General features: G+C 40.4%; 1 protein-coding gene across 1 annotated transcript; it reads left to right on the forward strand.

Moving 5' to 3' along the window:
- Window positions 1–1,727: 1,727 nt before the first annotated feature.
- LOC104071885 (interferon alpha/beta receptor 2-like) lies at window positions 1,728–10,445 on the forward strand (the record flags this gene model as incomplete). The annotated part of the gene is made up of 6 exons (XM_009585244.1): window positions 1,728–1,900; window positions 3,413–3,575; window positions 4,023–4,141; window positions 8,275–8,956; window positions 9,121–9,130; window positions 10,359–10,445. Coding segments are annotated over 6 exons (1,234 nt in total), but the record flags the coding sequence as incomplete, so codon positions are not given.
- Between the last annotated feature and the right edge of the window lie 396 nt (window positions 10,446–10,841).

Consider the following 10,841-nt stretch of genomic DNA (forward strand, 5'->3'; position numbering starts at 1 on the left):
TGATTCTATGAATTCAGCACAGAGGTAGCTGCAGCTGTGTTCACTTATAGTCTCAGAAATGATGAAAAATTTGAGGGGTTGGGGAGATAGCCACAAGGATAACTGAAGGATTTGAGAACATCCCTCTGAGGTGGAGGCCTTCAGTCTTTCAGCAGTTAGTTTAATAAAAAGAAGGATCAGAAGGTGCATTGACTACTACTTAATATGATGGCAGGCTTCTTCAGTCTTGTAAACAAAGCATAACAGCATGCCCTGACTGGAAGCTGAAGCTAGATAAATTTTAGCTAGGAACAAGAGACGTATTTTGAATTGACCACTGGAACAAAATGTCGGGTGCTCTGGCTGATTGTCCGTCACTGGCAACTTGTAAATTTAAATTGGATGTTTTGCTAGTAGTTCTCTAGTTCAACCCATAAGCAATTGAGTGAAGTCATGTTTTCCAGGGCATGGGACTTAGATGAACTCTGTAGTCCTTCTTTGTTTTACAGTGCCTGAATAGGAAAGAATCAATATTCTGAGATATTTCCTTACTGGGCGTAGTTGATATCTACCTTCACGTACCTGTGGTGGAGTCTCACTCCTGCTGACAGATGCATTGAGCAAAGACAGAAAGGCTTCATTACAAAGAGCCAGGAGAACAATCACATTTGACTGTGACCAGATTTAAGCTAATGTTTATTTGTAACTTAAAACAAAAGATGAGAAAGGAGTAAGTGTGCAACCATTGACTAGGACATGCTTTCCTGTTTGAGAGTAGATGAAAGCTCACATTTGTTCTAAGTATTAAACCTTTTTTTTTTTGCTTTCTACCCTATTTCAGGAACAGTAATAGTTAGCAAATTTATATTGCTTTTTTGAATTTTGCAGAGGTTGACAAACCAGTCTCCACCTTGATGAAAACGTACACGCTTCTGGAAAAGACAAGAGTGAAATGCAAACTCTAAATTTTCATAGTTTTTTTCCCCCACAATGTACTATGCAGAAATGGAGGATTATGGAGATAGTTTGTTCTCACACCATTTTCCAACATTCCTACTACTTTCCTGTATTGGAGGAAGAAAGATCTTAGGCTTGATTCACTACGGAAGTTCCTCTGATCTTGATGGATGTGTAGTTTTGGAGAGAGGAGACAATTGGTGTGCATGGCTCTTCAAACACCTACATGTTTTGAGGACCTGAACTTGAGAGATTACTTTGAACTCAGTGGAAGTCTCACAGAAGTGTAACTATGTTTCGCTAGGTCCTCCGTCCTACTGTCAGTATAGTCTTTGGAGCTCAGCTGTCAAGTTTAAATCTATAGCCTTCTTTGCAACCAGTATGAATATGTGCAGGGCTACACACCACTGAATTTCTACAGAGATTCCTTCCAGAGAGTGACTAAAAGGTGATGATGAGCAAGAAAGTAATCAGCTTTTCCTATACATTAACCTCAGCTTTCCTCTCAAATAGATAAAAAGCTTACATCTCTGTGGAGCTGAAGCAAAGCCTCTGTCACGTTTCTGCTTCTTCCCTCCCCTCTACTGCTTTCTGTTTTTAAAATCTAGTCATATGGGAAAAGATCATTTGACTGTGGAACTTAAATGTTGCAAGGCCTTGTGGATTTACAACAGTGACATACTCTGGAATCTGATTAGTCAGCTATATATCCGTCTCCCAAATAGAATTGGTACTGAATACATAGTATATATTTTTTCCATAATTTTTTTTCTCTTTCTTTTTTTCAATAGCGTTTCTGGGACCACCAGAAGTTAATATCAGCTCCTGTCTAAACTGTATAAATGTTACCATAAAGCTGCCAACCTCTCACTTCAGAAAAAATGAAAAGCTACTGTCTTTAATTGATATATATGAAGAGCTTGATTATGATATAACACTGAAAACACTTGATGGAGAGCATAAGGTAGAGAACTCTGTTTTATTTGTGCTTTCGGGGAGAAGTATAGAAAGCATAAAATGTCTCTAATGGTTAGCAGATTCACAGAAGCAAATACGTGAGTAGAAGATACTTAGAAGAAAACAAAGAGAATGGCCAACATAATCTTAGCTTCCTTCTATGGCAGAGAAGCAGGCCTAGAAGAGGAATACTAGTTGTCCTGTTTCCTTACTTGAAATAAAGCACAGGGCACTTGCTCAAGTGATTATTCTCTGGGATGACAAGAGAAAGACAGTTTAGCAGAAACTACTAGCAGGTGTATGCACAGCTGATAGGTAAATGTGTTCGGAAAGCAGTTCAGTAATTTTCTGTCAAACTGGAAAAATGTATCCAGCTAGTTTCTGAAACAACCTATTCTGGATCTGGTACTATTTAATTTTTTTGTGTGTGTGTTTGCAGAAATAGAGAGGTAGATAGGCATGATTAGAACTTAAAATGATCCTTACAAAATGGAGAAGTAATCTTAAAATAATAGGAGATAATTCAATAAGGACCAATGCAAGGCGTAACACTTAAGAATAATTGTGTGTGTAATAAGTAGAGTGGTAACAGCTACACAGGCAGCAGTTTTGCCAGAAAGGATGAGAATATTCTCTAATATTACAAGCTAAACATGACTCACATATAGAGAGATTAAAAAAAAAATCATATTTTTACGTACTCAGGGCTTGTAAAGCCCAGCTGCCCTGCACCAATCTGGGGTTCAGAAAAGACATGGCCCAGTTGAGCGGGATCCAAAAAGGAACAGTAGGGACTGTGGGGGATCCTGACACGTGACCTGTGAGAAAATGCTGGAATAATAGGGGACTGCTTAGTGTAAGCAGGCAAAGCACAGTTAGAGGGCAGAGTCTCTGAGTATGTAAACATTTACTACAGAATAAGAGGAAATAAACCATTCACTGTGACTGTGACCAAAAACAGCGAAGTGAAATTGACAGTTGTGCAGACTAGGTTAAACGTCAAGAGAGACATTAATACCTGGGGTGGCAAAGCTCTGGAATAAGTTGCCTAACTAGAGCATGGACTGCCTGTATTGGAAGTTTTGAACAGCAGGTCGGAGAGGTACCTGTTGGGAATTTAATCTGTCTAACTCATTCTGCCATGAGTCACAGAAGGACCACAACTTGCCTGCCATGGATATTTTTCCCTGATTTCTGAACCAGAATATCACTTGCAGTTTCAAATCTGTAGACTATGTGAGGCTGCTTCAAGGGGACATATAGTGACCAACAGGTGGAGACAGAAGGCAATTTATCTTTGATAATACAATATATCACAAACAGGCGTAAGGTAGGCATCTTGACATCAGCTAGAACTAGAGATGAAGCAGTTGTCTAGGTAAACCACTGAGTTACTGTGTCAGTTTTTGCAGTTTCACATGCTGCTGCATTTCTCTGAAATAGCCATGATGTTTTATCAGTGGCTGGGGATCTCTTTTTAGGCAAATAGCTAACTTTAAAACATTGTCTTTCATGGCAGAGGCCACGTGAGAAAACCACTGAAGAAATTTTTAATACTGTCATTGAAGAATTGTATCCAAATAGAAATTACTGTGTGTCTGTTATGATCACTGCATCTCTAAACAAACGTTCCATCCCATCAGCCTGGAAATGTATAACTGCAGAGACTGTAGCTCAACAAGGTAACTGTGCTGTGGTGCAGGAATGGATTGTCTGACTTGATTATGTGCAAATGTTTTCTTTTTACATAGGCAGATTTACAAGTCATTTAATCCTAAAAATAATAAGAGAGAAAGTACCTTCCGAGTGATAAACATTGTGGGAATTTTTAAGTGAAATATAAAAACCCATCCATTTGGGGGCTCCAAATCTATTGTTAATCCTGTGAGCCATATAAATCTTCACTAACTGCATAATTAGTTATCAAAGATGGTGTAATTTCTTTTTTAATTCCTGAATCTAATTTGAGATTTGGTCTTGTTTGACTTTGGACCAGATGACCTCCAGAGGTCCCTTCTAACCAAAATTATTCTGTGATTCTAAATAGCTGTTCTGAATGTGAAATATGAAATGTGGTCATTGGAAACTTCATTCATGTATGTTTGTTTCGTTGGTTTTTTCACTTGCAGATTATCATACAGTTGCAATCGCAGGTGCTGTATGTTTTTCACTGATATTAGCTGGTGCCCTGAAGTGTATGCATGCAGGAGGTTATATTCTTCAAAAAAAATCGCTCCCACATACCTTGGTATGTAATAATTCTCATATTTAACCTTCCTGGTTGGGAGGAGGAAGTTTACCATTTGAAATTTCTAATCCTGTGCATTAGGTACAAGTTATGTAAGTACATACAATGCTTTAATTTGCAGTTTTACTATGTCAGAGATAGTCTATAGGCTCTAAATCCTGTCTGTTCTGCGGAACAAATATTCAATCTTTTTCAAAACCATTTCTTGCTACTTCTGTGACGAGCTACTAACAGAGAGAGAGAGAGATGTGATCATCCCACCCTACTCAGCGCTTGTCAGGCCACACCTGGAGTACTGTGTCCAGTTCTGGTCCTGACGGCACAAGAAAGATGTGGACAGACTGGAGAGGGTCCAGAGGAGGGCCATGAAGATGAGCAAAAGGCTGGAGAACCTGCCCTGTGAGGAAAGACTGAAGGAGTTGGGTCTTTTCTCCCTGGAGAAGAGAAGGCTCAGGGGGTACCTCATTACAGTATTCCAGTACTTAGAGTGGCTACAAACAGGACAGAGACTCTCAAGACAAGGGGCAATGGGTATAAGTTGTACCATGAGAGGTTTCATCTCTATATAAGAAAGAAATTGTTTTACAGTGAGAACAATCAATCCCTGGAACAGCTTCCCCAAGGATGTGGTAGAGTCCCCATCCCTGGAGGTTTTAATGTGTGATTGGACAGGGTGCGAGATAATCTCATCTAGGCTCCTTCTCCCATGAAAGGTTGGACCAGACGGTCTTTCGAGGTCCTTTCCAGTCTGGGCTGTTCTATGATTCTATGAAGTTAGAGGGGGCAGGCAGTACTGAAGGGCAGACCTCCACCCAAGTAACTTTAAATGAACTCTTTATGGTACACAGAAGCAGGCTAAGTCCTACAGCAGAGCACCCAGTGTAGGACAATTAACCCCTTGCCCTTTGAAAATTACCTTAAGACTGAAGGGGTCTTTTCTCCCTGGAGAAGAGAAGGCTCAGGGGGTACCTCATTACAGTATTCCAGTACTTAGAGTGGCTACAAACAGGACAGAGACTCTCAAGACAAGGGGCAATGGGTATAAGTTGTACCATGAGAGGTTTCATCTCTATATAAGAAAGAAATTGTTTTACAGTGAGAACAATCAATCCCTGGAACAGCTTCCCCAAGGATGTGGTAGAGTCCCCATCCCTGGAGGTTTTAATGTGTGATTGGACAGGGTGCGAGATAATCTCATCTAGGCTCCTTCTCCCATGAAAGGTTGGACCAGACGGTCTTTCGAGGTCCTTTCCAGTCTGGGCTGTTCTATGATTCTATGAAGTTAGAGGGGGCAGGCAGTACTGAAGGGCAGACCTCCACCCAAGTAACTTTAAATGAACTCTTTATGGTACACAGAAGCAGGCTAAGTCCTACAGCAGAGCACTGAGATAATCTCATCTAGGCTCCCTCTCCCATGAAAGGTTGGACCAGACGGTCTTTCGAGGTCCTTTCCAGTCTGGGCTGTTCTATGATTCTATGAAGTTAGAGGGGGCAGGCAGTACTGAAGGGCAGACCTCCACCCAAGTAACTTTAAATGAACTCTTTATGGTACACAGAAGCAGGCTAAGTCCTACAGCAGAGCACCCAGTGTAGGACAATTAACCCCTTGCCCTTTGAAAATTACCTTATATGTAAATCCTTCCTGTAGCAGACAAATTTCTTCTACTATCTGAGCCAGGGCAATAACTCCAAAACAAAAAACCTACTCCAGTTCTTAGGTGAAGTGCATAGGGAGAAGACCTGTTCTCCACCAAGAAGGATGCTCTGAAAACATTCAGGAGTGATGTGTATCCATTGCTCCTTAGGAAAGCAGTTTCTGGCACATTTTGCCTCCATTATTTCCTCCTGCAGCATTGTACTCCTCTCTAAGAACAAAACCATTAACAAAAACAGAAAATTACCCCTATAATATTTTTCCATTTATTACACCAAAAATCAGAGCATTCCCTGAAGATTTGAGGATAGTTTAGCCAGGTCCCTGGTTGCTGGAGTTTAAAAGCATTTTGAGAGATTCTACAACTGAAAGCAATTATCTTAAACTTGCCTTCCAGGTCTCTTCTTTATCACGTTTCTATAGGAAAGCAAGCTGAAAAGACAAAAAGTAGCTCTAAAGACCCAGTTGGATATAGGCATATTGTTCCTGTAGTGATGCATAAAAATGGGCTAGAGTTGGGAGTTTTAGTCTCCAAAAGATGGGCCAGTTATTTAGGCACATCTGGAGAAGAAAAGAGTCAATGTTAGTGCTCTTAAGACTTTTTTTTTCCTAAAGCTATGCTTCATGGTTATTGTCCACAAAAGAAGTCAAGGACAGCATGTGAGAAGTGCTAAAAGTAAAAGTTCAGCAGCCTGGTAAGCACCAGATCTGGATGGTTGTTGGAAATGATCTCCCACACAGCAAATAAGAACTTACTCTCAATTCATCTCAGCAAGGAGACAAAGGACAGACCATCGAAGACCTTCATAGAGATGAGACACTGCTTTGAGGAAGTAGTCTTTAAAGCATGTTGTTTCTCAGGTTTCCTGAGTCTGCTTTGTAACATCAACAGTAGCTTCTCAGTCAAAGGAAAAATCCTCGTTACTGAAATCAGATATACCTTACAGGTCCCCAACCTTCCAGTTTCAGATGTTTCTCATACCACAGGCTGGGATGCAGTTATGTGCAGATATGTCCCTGCCAGAAAAGTATCCTAGCTGTTAGTTCCAGAACTGTTACTAGCAAGTTCAGGATCACTTCTCTGGGCAGCCTGATGTCGTCTTCCTTCTCCAGTCTCAGTAATGATTTATTACTGTATTCTGTTATAAACAGGGATTAGTGAAAAGGGTGCGTGATAGTGGAAAACTTAGTAGGAAAAAAGGATATTTACATGCAAGTTATCTCTGCCAGAATCTAGAGCTGGCATAGTGTCTTAGAAATTAACTCCTGGAGTCATTATCTACTCGAATATTGGAGTTGAATGAAAACAAAAAGCAAACAAAAAGAAAAGAAACAATAGATCTCTGGAAGCAAACCTACTCAGGGTAGGGATAGGGAGGAGGATGGGCACATACACAAGGCAAACAGTAGTCACATGCAGTGATTGGCAAAAAAGTCCATGATTAAGGAAGAGTACTTAAGGAAGAAAGGAAGGTAATGGTAATATATCACTCAAATTGTTCCACTGTTTTTAATAAAACAATCTTTCTTTGACTTTTTTTGTGATCAAGTGTCATGTTTTAGGGCTTGAGGAAGGCAGTCCTGAGTCAGCTAATTTTTTATTTTAATAGAAAGAGACGAGACTGAACTGCCACTAAATTTCAAGCAAAAATAACAAGATTCCTGGGACTTGTTTCTATCCATCTTTGCTTGCTTTCTTTTTTTTTTATAGTCTCTGACTTCTTTTACATTTAATTCTATAGGGTTTTTCAGCATAAATATTTTCCATTTCTACAAACATATCCAGAGCAGATTGGTATCAGACTTCTTTCCTCATGTTTCTGTCCTTTGCTATGTCATTACCTTCATATCGCTAAGATTGCTGAACATGACTTTGCCAAGTAGTGTCTAAGGTTAATTTTTTTTATTGTCAACATTTTCCTCTCAATGCTTTGAATATTCAGTAATCCTCAGAAGTGCATTCAGTAATCCTCAGAAGTGCAGAGTAGAACTGAGAAAATGGGACTTAGGATGTTATATAGTTCATTGCTTCAAATGGTACATTTCTAAAGGACATGAAAATTGATCATCCATGTAAGGCTTCTCTTTTGCATGGTAACTGCAAGAGCTACTAGAGAGTTGCAAGACTTGCCTCAGGTTTAAGATGTATTTCTAAAATGAGCTTTTAGTCTTAGAAAGATGTCTCAAAAATTAGAATTAAAACATTTCATAGCTGACACTGCTTGGCACTAGTGTAATTTCTTTGAGGCTGTCTAATGCTGTGTGCCTTGATTTGTAGTGAAGGCTGTCATATTTACAGGAATGGAGAAGAGGGAACAATCCTAGATGCCCTGAACTCTGCAGAAAAAGGCAAAAGTGTGGCACAGAAGGAATTGTTTGTTTGAGAACCTCATGATTGGGGGTATATTTTTTTCATATTTTTCTGTGTGTGTGTGTGAATTTGGCTGATTTTTTTTTTTAATTCACTTTGCTCTTCTAGGTATGCATCAGGACATTAGCCGATTCACCTTGGATAGTTAAATCTGAAGAAATAGCCTCTCTAGAGATCATTTACAAAGAGGTTAAAAAAAGGGCAAATGAATCCAGCGGTTCTGTCAGCGATGAAGATGACAGTGACAGCGATGTCATAAGTAATCATGACTATACAAGGCGTGAGATCATAAGTAGAGTACCTCATTCCTCTGACACACCGAATGTATTCGTGCAGTACTTTACAAATAGTACATGTGACGACAGCAGCAGCCAGGCAAATGAAAATCCGGATGCTGACCCAGAAGACTTTGAAGAGCATGAGATGAACGTTGAAGAAGACAAAGACGCAAGTAGTGAGTTACTTAATGCTTTCTCTGAGGTAAATTGTAACTACTCTTCTAGGCGAAGGAACAGTGATTGCTTTACCATTAACTTAAAAACTGTGCTGTTGGGAGCCTCTGAAGAGAACGTGGATAGTTCTGCAGCTCTTCTTTCTTCCCAGGAAGATGCAGTTGACTGGCAATGTACTCATGCTTTGGAATCAAAACTCCTGGATGACACAGAAAGTGTGCAGAAACCACACTGTTGTAACAGCTCTCGTGAATGGCAAAACTCCTCTCATTCATCTGAGGAAAGTGACTCATCAGATTCAGATACGAACCAAAAAGCTGAATACATAAGACGAATAAGTGAGAAACAATGCTATTTCATAACATAGGAATTGGTATTGTCCAACTTTATTTCTGGACTCAACATACAGATCTTGTCTTTTTTTAACATTCTGTGAGCATATGCCTGAACACCGAAAATATGCAACACTCATTTTTAACGAATACTTCTCTTGTCTTTCCAGGTTGCTCCAGGTATGGTTCAGGTGGATTATCCACAGGGAAACAAAAACAACTGTTCAGATGCAGCAGAAAGTAGTTATTTCATTTTGCAGTTTGATAGTGAGTTATACCTTTTAGCTCTGACAAAGTAAATCTTTTCTATAACTCAAATGAGAAGTTAGTTTGTAGTACAGGGAGTTGTGAGTGGCTGGTCTTTCAACCAGACCACTTTTTTAACGTGAAAGGACTCTGCTATTATTCTTTAGCTCTGTTGATGAATTACTCTGAAACCTGTTTTGCTGGATGGATTGCTGTATTCAAGTCAGTGAATTGATTTCTACATTGGTGCAGAGAAAGCTGATCAAGTGAAATAATGGGGGCAGAGATAAGAATACTCAGCTTACAAGAGAGTTCTCCTTACTGTGAATCAAGGCATTAAATATACCTTTTCATTTTTTTTAATATAATTTTGTACAATTATTAAATACTACACTTTTTAAAAAATATTTTTATGGCATTTAAACGTTTCTGCAATGTACAGTTATACTTTAACATTTGTGCTTCATAAAAAGAAAATTTTTCATATCCCTGTCTGAATGTTTACTGTGACTCCTACATGCCTTTGAAAAGCTACATGAGTTAGCCTGCTAAGAATTTACTCCTTATGGGAAGGCTTTTAGGTATCACAGCTGAAAAACTGAATTTTTTCACCTCGTGTTGATCTGCTTAGGTCCTACTTCTCTGTCCACAAGTAGTTTCTGGCTGCCATGGCTGGCAGCCATTCTTTTGGTCAGGATAGCTGAGAGTAATTTCTAAGGTGCTGGAATATATTCTGCTGCTGCACTACTTTTAAGAACTAAGTAGGTGCAAGTACCTGACAGCTTGGATCATGACAAGTTAATTATTTGCAGATTTACGCATCTGTAGAATGAGCAGATGGAACTTCCGCTCACAGTGACCCTGTAACACTGCTGTTTGCGCAGCGTAGGTGGTGCGTGCCTCTCACAGCGGCGGAAGCCAGGGGCATCGCTCACACACAAGCGAAGGCAGCGGGACTGTGCCCATCCCAGGGAAGGCCAAACCTGCCTCGTAGCCTCGTTTAGTTACAGGTGATAACTGGCCAGAAACAAATGTATTAAACCCCCACAACGAACTGGTATTTTTGGTTGGCAACAGTAATAGATTGAGAAAGAACCCTTTTTACTCTGTGAATAATAAAACTGCTCCCCCCTTTCCCCAAGTTTATGCTGGTTTTGATCAGGGATGCTGAATGTTCTGGTAGAAGTAGTGGCATTGGCATCTTTGGTGCAGGCCAGATCCTGAAGTCGGGAGATAAACCTTTCCTCAGGTAACATTCGTATTGCCTGCAGCGGGATCAGGTTTGACATTATGCATCATCTGATGTCTGTTTATGCATTATTTATTTATCCACTTAACGTTGACCTCCCATCTCCTGTCTTCCCAGCTGCCAGGCTTTATGCTGAAAACGCTCCTTAGAGATTACGAGTATCCAAGCAGCCAGGCATCGCTAACGTATTTTAAAACACAGCACCGATGAACAGCTGTCCGGACCTGCGGGAAGGTTCAGGTCCTGGGTATGCTCTTTCTGGAAAGGGGAACGCAGCCGTGGCGAGCGGGGGAGGCCTTGGAAAAGTTGGGGTGAGCCGACCGGGACGCGGGTGATGTTCCCCCGGCGCTCGGAGGCGGTCAGCCCCCTTGGCGGAGGCTGAAGCCCCGCAGGCCG

This window comes from Fulmarus glacialis, unplaced genomic scaffold, assembly GCF_000690835.1.
Source record: "Fulmarus glacialis isolate BGI_N327 unplaced genomic scaffold, ASM69083v1 scaffold35949, whole genome shotgun sequence".
Lineage (NCBI taxonomy): Eukaryota > Metazoa > Chordata > Aves > Procellariiformes > Procellariidae > Fulmarus > Fulmarus glacialis.